Source organism: Paramormyrops kingsleyae, chromosome 19 (assembly GCF_048594095.1).
Source record: "Paramormyrops kingsleyae isolate MSU_618 chromosome 19, PKINGS_0.4, whole genome shotgun sequence".
In the NCBI taxonomy this organism is placed as follows: Eukaryota; Metazoa; Chordata; class Actinopteri; order Osteoglossiformes; family Mormyridae; genus Paramormyrops; species Paramormyrops kingsleyae.
This window is the reverse complement of record NC_132815.1, coordinates 28776135-28789565: the sequence shown is the minus strand read 5'-3', so window position 1 is coordinate 28789565 and position 13431 is coordinate 28776135. Positions and strand designations below refer to the sequence as shown.

Below are 13431 nucleotides of genomic sequence, written 5' to 3'. Positions count from 1 at the left end.
CAGTTTGAAAGCATGTCTTTAATTTACCTCAATATTTATTAATATATTCATATTTATTTCATATAGCACATTTTCATGATTCAGTACTGTTTTTTTGTTTGGTTTTTGTAATAAAGTTTAGTACTATTTTACATGTAGTGTTGTGTTTTAATTTAGTTTTTTTTTTTAAATCCAGTATCCATTTTAAAAACTATCGGTTAATTAATCGGTTATCGGCAAGTACGGACCAGCCTAGCTATCGGTATCGGTAAAATTCAATATCGATCGACCTCTAATTCTATGGCACCTTAAGTGAGCTGTGTTTTAATTATCTTAAAGGGTTATTGGCTCACATGCTAAAGTGTCTGTGGCAGCAGTGGAGATGGCAGATGGGTGCTACAACCATATGTATTCCCTGAAGGCCAGGGAATAAAACTGTATATTTCATATATATTTCAGGTAATATCAATGTATTACTGCCACACTATACATGTTTTCACATCCTCACATCACTTACAGAGCTGTCCTAGATTTCTTGACCACAGGAAGCAGCCGCCGAAGATCTTCATTGGATCTGATGAATTTATTCATATCGAATACATCCAGCTCCTTGTCTGACATCAGTAACACAAAGGCCAGAGCTGACCTCTGAGCAAGTGAGAGGCGTTCTACAAAATTTTTTCCTGAATTCAGGTATCTTTGTACTTCGTTTACTAGAGAATTGTCATTCAGTTCATTCAGACAGTGGAACAGGTTGATGGTCCTTTCTGGAGACAAATTCTCCAGTATTTTCTCCTTGATGTATTGGGCTATTTCCTTCGTGTTATGTGAGCTGGTACTAGTCTGTGCTAGTAGGCTTTGTAACAGAGTCTTACTGGAGTCTGTTGAGAGGCCAAGGAGGAAGCGGAGGTAGAGGTCCCAGTGTCCATTCTCGCTCGTTAGTGCCTCATCCACTGTAGTCTTCAGCAGATCAGCTGATGAGTTTGATAGAAACATGTATAAAGCAGCGAGATACTCCTGAATGCTCAGATGTACAAAGCAGTACACCTTCTCCTGATACAACCCAGACTCTTCTTTAAAGACTTCTGTGCACACTCCAGAGTAAACTGAGGCTTCAGTCACATCAATGTCATTCTCTATCAGATCTTGCTCATAAAATATGAAATTGCCTTTCTCAAGGTTGTCAAAAGCCAGTTTACCAAGTTTTAAAAGGAATTTTTTGTCAGACGGAGAGGATTTATTGAGCTTGGTTTCATGTTTTTTCATGTACTTGTCATTTTTTAAACTTGTGTGAAATATCAGGAAATGTGTGTACATTTCAGTCAGAGTCTTTGGGATTTCTTCACTGTCAGTTTCACTAAAAAGTCTCCCAAGAACAGTGGCTGAAATCCAGCAGAACACAGGTATGTGACACATGATGAAGAGGCTCCTTGATGATTTCACATGTATGATAATCTTGCTAGCCAGGCTCTGATCATTAAATCTCTTCCTGAAATACTTCTCCTTCTGGGCATCATTGAATCCTTGTATCTCTGTCACCTGGTGGACACACTCAGGAGGTATCTGATTGGCTGCTGCTGGCCGGGAGGTGATCCAGAGTAGAGCAGATGGAAGCAGATTCCCCTTAATGAGATTAGTCAGCAACACATCCAGTGATGTTTTCTTTGTTACATCACACCAGCTCTCATTGTTATGAAAATCTAGAGGAAGGCGACACTCATCCAGGCCATCAAAGACAAACAAGACTTTGAACCTAAACAACTCAGTGGATTCAAATGATTTCAGATCTGGGACAAAGTGATGAAGAAGTTCAATTAGACTGTATTCACCCTTAATCAAATTCAGATCCCGGAAAGGAAGAGCAAAAATGAAGTGAACATCCTGGTTTGCTTTTCCTTCTGCCCAGTCTAGAATAAATTTCTGCACAGAGAATGTTTTCCCAATTCCTGCAACTCCTTTAGTGAGTACAGTTCTGATAGGTGTCACACACCCACATAAGCGTTTAAATATATCATTGCAGTTGACTGTAGTATCTTCTGTTAGCCGTCTCCTGGATGTTGTTTCAATCTGTGTCACTTCATGTTCATCATGGACTCCTCCAGTTCCTCCTTCAGTTATATAGAGTTCTGTGTAAATCTCACTGAGAAGTGTTGGCTGTCCTTCCTTAGCTTTCCCTTCAAATACACACTCAGATTTCGTCTTCAGGTTACTTTTGATTTTGTGCTGACACTGAAACATAAGTTCCCCTGAAAAGACATGAGCAAAATGCACTAATTATGATCCTGACCAGTATGGAAGGAAGAATATTTTTACAAAAATACCATTTTTTAAGTCATTTTAGTTTCATCATGTATATTTTTTCCAGAAACACCACATTCATGTACAGAATGGCATAAAGCTCTTACTCTTTTCCAATATGTCAGCAAGATCATTTTGCTTCATGGTCCTCAGGATGTATAGTGTGATCTTCAGAGCTCCCTCTCTACCACAGATCTTCTGCACCTGATCATCACTGTCCAGGTCATTGGGCTTCTCCACAAGCTGAGGCTCAGAACATTCTGGGTAATTCTGATCTAGATATCTTGTGATCTTCTTCAGCTCATCTTTCAGGAACTTCACAGCTTTTTCCTCAAGTGACTAAAATAAACAATCACAGTTAATTAATGCTGCTTGTACCATGCCTTTTCATGCTTATGAATCATATTTTTAAATATCTTATCTTTAACATGATTAATTTGTCATTGTTCAGCTATATAAAATATTAGCCAATATACAAAACAATTAACAAAACATATATCAGCATTAAATGCATACCTTCAATATGGATGATAAATCTGGTTTGTCGGGTAGATATGAACTGCATTCCCCCATTTGGTCTCTGAATAAGGCAGAAATTATAAACTTTAAATCATCTACACAAATATAACAGAAAGACTGTTAAAGTGCCCATTAAAATGGTTGTCGCTGCAGACAAAGAATAAACCTAGTGGTATATTTTTATTTGAAAAGATCTAAAATGCCATTTTAAGCTTTATTCATTAAGGAGGCTTCATAACAATGATTTCCTTATAACAGTAGAAGAGAATCAGTGATATCATGCACCACCACACAGAGAGATGCAGTAGTCGGGGAAGACAGTTTTCTATTGTCTGATTTCCACCAACACAGGGGCAGTGCTGGTGCAGATGCTGGGCTGATTCTGACTTGGTGCCTTTTCAGAACCTCCCTGCATTTCCACTGGTTTCAAAAAAGAACGGAACGTAAATGTTATGTAGGCAGAAGTGAAAGTAAAGGCAATCTGTATTTCATTTTTTGGATTTATTCTCGCTCACTGTTATACTGCCATCCTTTTAAGGATCTTGCAATATAAGACTCTGCTAAAAACTGAACTTTGTAGCCTGCCTCATGATCTCTTCGCCACTCGAACATCATAAAATTTTATTTATTTGACTTGAGGCATATTTATACTTTACTGTTAAACATATTCACACTTTATTATTAAATCTGGCCAGTACATCTTTCATTTTTCACAGAATACAAAACATTACGTTGCACCATTTATGTGAATTATACAAGTGTTTTGGTGCAAGTTGTTTCACTGCCAGCACAGGCGATATTAAGCTAAACTACACTGCTCAAAAAAAAATTAAAGGAAGACTGAAAACACATCAGATGTGAATGGGAATAAAAATCATGCTGGATATCTATGATATGGACTGGGTAATGTGTTAGGAATAAAAAGATGCCACATCGTTAGATGGAAATGAAAATTAACCTACAGTGGGCTGAATTCAAGGACACCCCAAAAATCTAAGTGAAAAAATGATGCAGCCGGCTAGTCCATTTTGCCGAAATTTCATTGCAGCAACTCAAAATCATACTCAGTAGTTTGTATGGCCCCCACATGTTTGTATGACTGACAACATCGGGGCATGCTCCTAATGAGATGACAAATGGTGTCCTGGGGGATCTCCGGCCAGATCTGGAACAGGGCATCACTGAGCTCCCTGGACCGATACATAATGTCCCAGAGGTGTTCTATTGGATTTAACTCAGGCAAGCGTGGGGGCCAGTTAATGGTATCAATTCCTTCATCCTCCAGGAACTGCCTGCACACTCTCGTCACATGAGGCCGGGTATTGTCCTGCACCAGGAGGAACCCAGGACCCACTGCACCAGTTTAGGGTCCGACAATGGGTCCAAGGATTTCATTCCAATACCTAATGGTAGTCAAGGTGCCATTGTCTAGCCTGTAGAGGATATGCCTCCCCAGACCATCACACTACCAAACCAGTCATGCTGAACAATGTTACAGGCAGCATAACATTCTTCAGGGCTTCTCCAGACCCTTTCAAGTCTGTTACATGTACTCAAGGTGAACCTGCTCTCATCTGTGAAAAGCACAGGGTGCCAATGGCAGACCTGCCAATTCTGGAATTCTATGGCAAATACCAGTCGAGCTCCACGGTGCCGGGCAGTGAGCACAGGGCCCACTAGAGGACATCGGGCCCTCAGGAAACCCTCATGAAGTCTGTTTCTGATTGTTTGGTCAGAGAGATTCACACCAGTGGCCTGCTGGAGGTCATTTTGTAGGGCTCTGGCAGTGCTCATCCTCTTCCTCCTTGCACAAAGGAGCAGATACCAGTCCTGCTGAAGGGTTATAGACCTTCTACGGCTCTGTCCAGCTCTCCTAGAGTAACTGCCTGTTTCCTGGAATCTCCTCCATGCCCTTGAGACTGCGCTAAGAGACACAGCAAACCTTCTGGCAATGGCATGTATTGATGCGCCATCCTGGAGGAGTTGGACCACCTGTGCAAACTCTGTAGGGTCCAGGTATCACCTCATGCTACCAGTAGTGACACTGACTGTAGCCAAATGCAAAACTAATGAAAAAAACAGTCAGAATAGAGGAAGAGAGAAAAATATCATTGGCCTCCACCTGTTAAACCATTCCTGTTGTGGGGGTCGTCTCATTGTTGCCCCTCTAGTGCACCTGTTGTTAATTTCATTAACACTAAAGCAGCTGAAACTGAGTAACAACCTCCTCTACTACTAAACTGACCAGTATCCCAGTATCAATATCCCAGAAGTTTAACTGACTTGATGCTATACTCTGATTAAAAAGTGTTCTTTTAATTTTTTTGAGCAGTGCATATCAGATTTTCAGCACCACCAGCTATTGCCATCTACACCTATCAAGTTCTCAGACAACTCCTCCATGGTAGAATAAATCAGCAATGGCGATGAGTAAAGGCTGATTTATGTGTTCTGTGTTGCATGAACACCATAGATATGGCACAGGCGCATACCCGAGACTGCAGCCTGACACGAACCTCCTCAAAAAATAACTACAGTGCCGTGATGCAGACTGATCAAGTGATAAATAAAATAATTAAATTAAAAAAAGAACAATGATTAAAATTGCAAATATTGCTAAGTTTCATTTCCGATAACAGTAAAAATGTTTTAGCAAAACTTAAACCCACCACGCTCAGCCAGCTAGGATTTTGACAGTGTAATTACAGAGAAACACAAACAAACCAGCCCACAAGTATTAATGCTCGCAATGGTCTAAGGCCACTCACATGGCGTAAGCTCTGTATAGGCACAAGGCAGCCTTTAGAGTACAGGGAGCAAAACAATGGAGTTGATGGTGGACTTCTGGCAAAACAAGGAGTCCCTGCAACCAGTCACCACCCAGGGGGAGGAAATGGAGGTGATGAAATGTTACAATTACCTGGGGCTCCACCTAAACATCAGATTGGACTAGGCTGACAACACAGCGGGGCTGTACAAGATGTGTGTAGGAAGGTGGCGAATATCTTTTATCAGTCCACAGCGGCCAGTATGCTTCTCTACATTGTATTCAGCTGAGGAAATGATGTTAGTTCAGACGATGCCAAATGCCTCATCCGGAAAGCCTCATTTCTCAATTTATGGGTCTGCATCTGTGAATAATACTTTTTTTTTTTTGCAAACTGCAGCCTGGTTCTTCCCTGTTTCTCATTAATGAAGGACTTCTTCCTCGCTTTACGGCAGTCCTGCTTCTAGGAGCCTGATGGTCCTAAAAGTGCACTTCACACCTGCAATTGTTTCCCATTTTTTTCTCACTGTTGAAGGTCACTTGAAGTCATCCTATGATCAATGAGAAACTGTTGGATAAGTTAACGGTCATCTCTGGCATTAGAAAGTTACTTCTGTCCTCTACCTGGCTGGTTTCTGGTCGTCCCTAGTGTCTTCTACTTCACTTTGTTCTTGAGTACTGCTATCTTAGAAATTTTTAACCTGGGATCTGCTGCTCAGTGTAGCCTTCTAGCAGCAGATATACAGTATATATATATACACACATACATACACACATACATACATACATACATACACACACACACACGTCTATTGATGTCCGTGTTTGGCCCTGGAAGTGAGGACGTAATTCAATCTGGATATCTCGTGATCATTATAAGGGACAGGTCAAATATACTGTACATCATATACCTTTTGTAGCTATAACAGATTCAACTCTTCTGTGAAGGCTGTCCACAAGGTATAGGAGTGTGTTTATGGGAATTTTTGACCATTCTTCCAGAAAAGCATTTGTGAGGTCAGGCACTGATGTTGGACAAGAAGGCTTGGCTCGCAGTCTCCACTCTAATTCATCCCAAAGGTGTTCTATCTGGTTGAGGTTAGGGCTCTGTGCAGGCCAGTCAAGTTCCTCCACACCATACTCACTCATCCATGTCCTTATGGACACTGGTGCGCAGTCATGTTAGAACAGGAAGGGGCCATCCCCAAACAGTTCCCACAAAGTTGGGAGCAAGAAATGGCTTTGAATGTTTGAATGTTTGTACCTTTCACTGTAACTGAGGGGCCAAGCCCACACCATAATCCTCCCTCTACCAGATTTTACACTTGCCGCAATGCAGTCAGGCAAGTTCCGTTCTCCTAGCAACCGCCAAACCCAGACTCGTCCATCGGATTGCCAGACAGAGAAGTGTGATTCGTCACTCCAGAGAACACGTCTCCACTACTATAGAGTCCAGTGGCAGCATGCTTTACACCACTGCATATGACGCTTTGCATTGCACTTGGTGATGTAAGGCTTGGATGCAGCTGCTCGGCCATGGAAACCCATTCCATGAAGTTCTCTATTCCCTGTTCTTCAGCTAATCTGAAGGTCACATGAAGTTTGGAGGTCTGTAGCTATTGACTCTGCAGACAGTTGGTGACTTTTGCACACTGTGTGCCTCAACATGCCTTGTTCCCGCTCTATGATTTTACATGGCCTACAACTTCATCAGTGAGTTGATGTTGTTCCCATGTGTTTCCACTTTGTTATAATACCACTAACAGCTGACCGTGGAATATTTAGTAGCGATGTCTCTATAAATTTTTATAAAAACTCTTATGGGACATAAGTATCATCGGACATTACTCAACGGATGTTTGCTCTTTGTCTTTGTTCTGCACTCTATGTTTGTTTCTTGGCAATTTTTGCACGTTGCTGCAGGCAGTACACAAGAGAATTTTCCCCTGGGATCAAAAAGTATATTTTATTTCATACTTCAACACTAAAGTGTCACATTTATCCAGATCAGAATCAGCAACCATTTTAATATCACATTTGGGAAAGAAAGCAATTGCTTGATTTTTTTTCTGATGACTTAATAGCAGAAACTTATTAAGTGAGTATGCTCTTGATGATGCTGGTGTAAAACCTAAGGAGAAGACTTTGTTTTACTTTGAATTATTTGAGCTTTCCTAGAAAACAGTCTGAGCTGGGCTTTTTTGGTCAAGCTGATGTTACTTTTGAGTGGATTGCTGATGCAGGTACCAAGAAATTTGACTGTGTCGTAATTTTTCCATTGTTCAAATTGAAACCTCAACATGAACTAATGAGACCATGACAATTTATTTGTTATCAAAAAAAGTAACATTCATCACCAAAAAAGACAAGCTATTTTTCAGTCATTCTTAAAGGACATACAGTAGTGTACAGGTGAGCTTTTTTCCAGTTGTATGCTGAGTATTTAAATATAAAATGCATTTTTCAATTAACTAACTTCCAATTCCAGCTCACAGGAAGTCACTTTTTCTAGAAATCTGTCAGGGTCAGCATCCGTTTGTGTCTCCTCCCCTTTTGGCCGACAGGTGTTGCTGGTCATCCTGTCCTCCTCCGTCTCTTGCCTTTCAGCCCCAGTGTGTCTATCCCTAGTGTGTTTTCTTGGTTCCGTAACCTGCTGCATAAATCTGTGGGCTGAGCGTGGGGCTCAGAGACTGTTAACCCTCTAGTTGTGGGTTCAAGCTTGTCCTCAGGCCAGCCTCATCTGTTTATTTATATTTATTAGTTGTGTTCCCCAGTATTTATAGTTTTATTTTCTGTTTACCTGGTTATAGGTTGCCCTGCACAGGTTCTGTGCTTGTTATTGTAACTCACTCTACCTGTTGTTTGTTGCTCTGTCTCAGTTAATTGATTAATTGTCATGCCATGTTCCACACCTGCCCTCTCGTTCAATTTTACCTGTTTCTATTTAATTGCCCATGTTTTCTCTGTTCTTTAGTTAGTCATTGAGTGTGGTGTGTTCCTGCATGTTGGAAGTGCTGTCCCCTTTGTTTTTGTTAATGTTTTGTTTCTTTAATAAACTCCTTTTTTGTCTTGGAGCTGCTATAACAGAAATCTTCATCTTTTTACGTGAGATGTAATTTATATAGAATACAGAGAGATAGAATACAGACAGAACTTCTGTTTAAAATTTCAAAGATAATGAAGAGAGTTTGAGAGTTAAAAAATTATGTATTAAGTTTTTTCCCTCTTAGTCTCATATATGCCTGTATGCCTTTTGATTAAGAGTCCGAGTGTTTTAAACAGTGTTTGTATAAATGCATAAATTTACCTTTGATATGTTGGAAAAGGTCCCGCTCTGAAGTGCAATGGGGGCGCCATTGACCAGTCACTCTTCATGGAAATACAGCTGGGTGCAGCTGAGTCTGCTCTCTCCATCAGGACACTGTGGACAGACAAATCCTCAGAATATAAATATAATTCATGTTAAGTGGACAACATGATGCTAAATCTTCAGTTATGCCTTCTCTTCTGCCATCATGTACTCTGATACGCCATGAAACCCTTGATGTAATCCAGCTTGTTTACAGTTACCTCATGTGAAATTGTCTCAACTTGAATTAAGATTCTTTTATGAAAGATTTAGTGACATTGTTACAGCCTCTGTCACTAGACTTTTTCTTGTAGGTCGTAAAGGTGATGATACACAGGGCAACTTTTTGAGCAATGTTGCTGGGCAATTACCAGCCAGGGGAGACAATGGGCAACTCATTTGGTTTTGGATGGCCGCGAAAATTTGTCCATTGCCAAAGTTTTTCGAGTAGAAATTTGTTGCCTACTGTCAATGGGAAAGTGCCGAAGCAACATTGTCCCTCAACATTGCTCAAAACCTTGCCCTGTCTATCGTCACACTAACACTAAAAAGCACTGTGATATACAGTGTATATTATATATATATATATATACAGTAAAACCGGTCTAAGTCGACACTCGCGGGACCAGCTTAAAAGTGACGACGTAGAGAATTGACGAGATACACTCGTACCTTACGAGATACACTTGAAGTCGATACTTTGGCGACTTATGTCTATCTCGCCGTTTTGTCGACTAGTAAATATAACTCGCCGTTTTGCCGACTTATAAAATCGACACTTCGGCGACTTATGTCTATCTCGCCGTTTTGCCGACTAGTAAATATAACACCATACCTCTACTACACCGCACTATACACGCGAGACTTAAGACCAGGGAGTGACTAGTGCGATAGGTGGGGATTCCCCGTTTCTACATCGCCGTGGTGACAAGCAGGCGGTTTGAAGCAGGCGGCGGGAATGCAGCGATTGGGGTGTCGACTTACAGGTAGGAAAATTCATTCATTTGTGTTCTTCGGGACCGGGATTTAGGTGACGACTAAGGGAATTTGACGACTTACAAGCGGCGAGTTACACAAGGAATTTTAAAGGAAACATCATTAGGAAAAATCGGGACTTTTGCTTGAGCTTCGACTTAGGCACATTGACGAGTTACAAGACGGCGACTTAGACCAGTTTTACTGTATATATATATATATATATATTAGTGGTTGAACGACTTTAGATTTTTTAAAGTCGACTTTTATGTGATTGAAGTCCAGTCGACGTCGACTAGTCGCTGGTGACGTCATCATTAAAACGATGCAAAAGTTTTGCAACATGCCACAATTTGTAATTTATTGACAGGAACAAAATATACAAATGCTGTTAGACAGCTCATAACACATTGCAAAAACAATGCAACAGCACTGGCTAATTTTAGTGCCAACAAATGCACAGTCAACACAATAAACACTGCACTTACTAAAAATATAAAAACGACAAATAGTTTATGCAAAAGTAATGCATACCGTCGTCAGAACAGAACACTAATTCATATGAAGTGATTTCATAACTCTCGAACGAGAAAGGCTATAAGCCTACTCACTGTCAGAGTCCTGCTCAGTCACATAATTTACTTTTTTATCCTGGTTTGCGTGCAAGAAAATGAGGGCGTTGACATGGGCTGGATGCAGGCTCGCACGCTGTCGCGTAATTGTATTCCCAGCGAGTGAAAAGATTCTCTCGCTTGGGGTGCTGGTAGCTGGAACAGCTAAGTAGCTTTTGCTAATATGCCGCTGCTTTTCTGAAATGACCCACTAGGTTCCTGATCGGTGCACGTGTGACGTGTCGTGTAAGGCTGCCATGTTTTTCACGTCAAAATCACATGATCCACGCAGCGCGACTAGTCGACTTCAATCAAAAAGCGTCATGACAGAGTATTAAGGTCGACCAGTCGACTAGTCGGTGCAACCCCTAATATATATATATATATATATATATATATATATATATATATATATATATATAGGCCTATATATATATATAGGCCTATATATATATATAGACACACACACACACACACACATATACTGGTACCTTAACCTACCTAAGAACAGTAATGTTCACGGACAAATCGGATTATGAACCAAATGTTTTGGAAATTTTTTGTACCGGTTCGCAAACCGTATTTCAGGCTGCGAAGACATATAGTGTGTGTGTGTGTGTATATATACACACACACACACACACACTATATATACACTGTACATATATACATATACATATACCAACACGTTACGTGTCCGACGAGGGGAGACAGAATTCTGGATCATTGCTACACGCCATACAGGCAGGGCTACAAAGCGGTTTCACATCCAGCTTTCGGAAAATCCGACCACAACGCCATTTTCCTCATCCCTCAGTATAAACAAAGCAACGTAGGGATGAGGCAGTCACGAGGGAGGTGAAAGGCTGGTCTGCCCAATCAGAAGCTACGCTACAGGACGCGCTCGAGGACGTAGACTGGGACATGCTCCGGTCATGCGCAGACGACATCAAAGAGTTTACGGAAGTAGCAGTTAGCTTCGTAAGCATGCTAGCGGAGGAGATCATCCCTACAGTGAGAGTCAAGTCGTTCCCGAACCAGAAACCGTGGGTGGACAGATCGATCGGGGCTGCAGTGAACGCCAGGACCGCCACGTACAACGCGGGTCTCGCCACTGGCGATATGAGCGCCTACAAAGCGGCTTCATACGGCGTTCGGCGCGCGGTGAGAGATGCCAAACGCCGGTATTGGGAACACGTGGAGTCTCACTTCCACCAAGGTAACACACAGAGCATGTGGCATGGACTGCGCACCATCACAGATTACAAAGCCAAGGTCACCGCGCCGATTAGCGCCGATTCTGCATTCACCAACGAGCTGAACGAGTTCTACGCCCGTTTCAAGGTTAGCCAGGTCGCTAGTGCTAACTACAGCCTGACAACGGAGGACGGTGACGTCATCAGCGAGGACCGGGTGATCAGCTTCACGGAGTGCGATGTCCGAGCGGCGCTGAAGAGAGTGAACACCAGGAAAGTGGCGGGACCAGACGGCATCACCGGTCGTCTGCTGCGTTGCTGTGCTGACCAGCTAGCAGGTGTGTTCACCTCCATCTTCAATGAGTCCCTGGCAAAGTCCGTGGTCCCCACGTGCTTCAAAAGATCCACCATCATCCCCGTGCCCAAGAACAACAAGCCCTCATGCCTGAACGACTACCGGCCAGTTGCACTGACTTCGTTGGTAATGAAGGTGTTCGAGAGACTGTTGAAGAACATCATCTCCTCCTCCATCCCAAGTACCACAGACCCGCTCCAGTTCACCTACCGACCCAGCAGACCCACAGAGGACGCCATCTCCCAAGTCCTGCACACCACTCTCAGCCACGTGGACAAGAAACAAGGCAACTATGTCAGATTGCTGTTTGTAGACTACAGTTCAGCGTTCAACACAATAGTGCCCAGTAGACTGTTCACAAAGCTGAGGGACCTAGGACTCAGCAGCCGTTTGTGTGCATGGGTGTTGGACTTCCTCACTGGCAGATCTCAGGTGGTGAGGGTGGGTAGGTGTGTCTCCGACAGCGTCTCCACCAACACTGGGGCGCCACAGGGGTGCGTACTCTCACCACTGCTGTACTCCCTCTACACTTCTGACTATGTGGCCACTCATGGTTCGAACACCATTGTGAAGTTCGACATATATCAAGGGAAAATTGATCCTGTGCCTGGAGAACCTGACATTGGTGCAAGTGGAAACCTACCGACCTATCTCCAACAATGATGAGGAGGACTACATGGACGAAGTGAAGAACCTGACATCGTGGTGTCAGGACAACCACCTCCAGCTGAACGTTTGCAAGACAAAGGAGCTGGTAGTGGACTTCAGAAGGAGTCAGCAGCGAGTCTACAAACCCCTCAACATCAACGGAGCTCCAGTGGAGAGGGTTCTGTCCTTCAAATATCTCGGTGTCCACATCTCCTCAGACCTGACATGGTCTGCTCACATTCAGATCCAGTCCAAAAGGGCTAGGCAGCGTCTGTACTATCTGCGACAACTTAGGAAGTTCGGGGTCTCTCCAGTTATTCTCAGGACTTTCTATTCAGGTGCTGTGGAGAGCATCCTCACACAGAACATCACATCCTGGTATGGAAATAGCTGTATTCAGGACCGTAAAGCTCTTCAGAGTGTGATCCGGGCAGCAGAACGCTGCTGCAGGTCTATCCTACCTTCCCTGCAGGACATTTACATTAAGAGATGTTGGTCCAGAGCAGTCCGAACATTGAAGGACTCGTCCCATCCCAGTAACGGACTATTTCAACTCCTGCAATCAGGCAGAAGGTTCCGCACTATCAGGGCAAAAACAGAGAGACTCAAGAGAAGCTTCTATCCTCAGGCCATCTGAGTCCTAAATCAGACCATGCCCCCACTCCCCTCATAGCATTCCTTAATTGAAACAGGACTTTATATGCACACTGTTTTTATATTGCGGTGCTATTATA

General features: G+C 42.7%; 1 protein-coding gene across 3 annotated transcripts in view; it reads right to left on the bottom strand.

The window, feature by feature from the left end:
• LOC111841901 (NLR family CARD domain-containing protein 3-like) overlaps positions 1–13431 on the bottom strand; it is a 79412-nt gene that overhangs the window by 20942 nt on the left and 45039 nt on the right. For all 3 annotated transcript variants that reach the window (XM_072702715.1, XM_072702714.1, XM_072702716.1), the window contains exons 3-6: positions 8871–8984; positions 2794–2857; positions 2385–2616; positions 497–2225 (exon numbers count right to left, since the gene is read on the bottom strand). In XM_072702715.1, the coding sequence (XP_072558816.1) occupies positions 497–2225; positions 2385–2616; positions 2794–2857; positions 8871–8984 (2139 nt within the window). The remainder of the gene's footprint in view (positions 1–496; positions 2226–2384; positions 2617–2793; positions 2858–8870; positions 8985–13431) is intronic.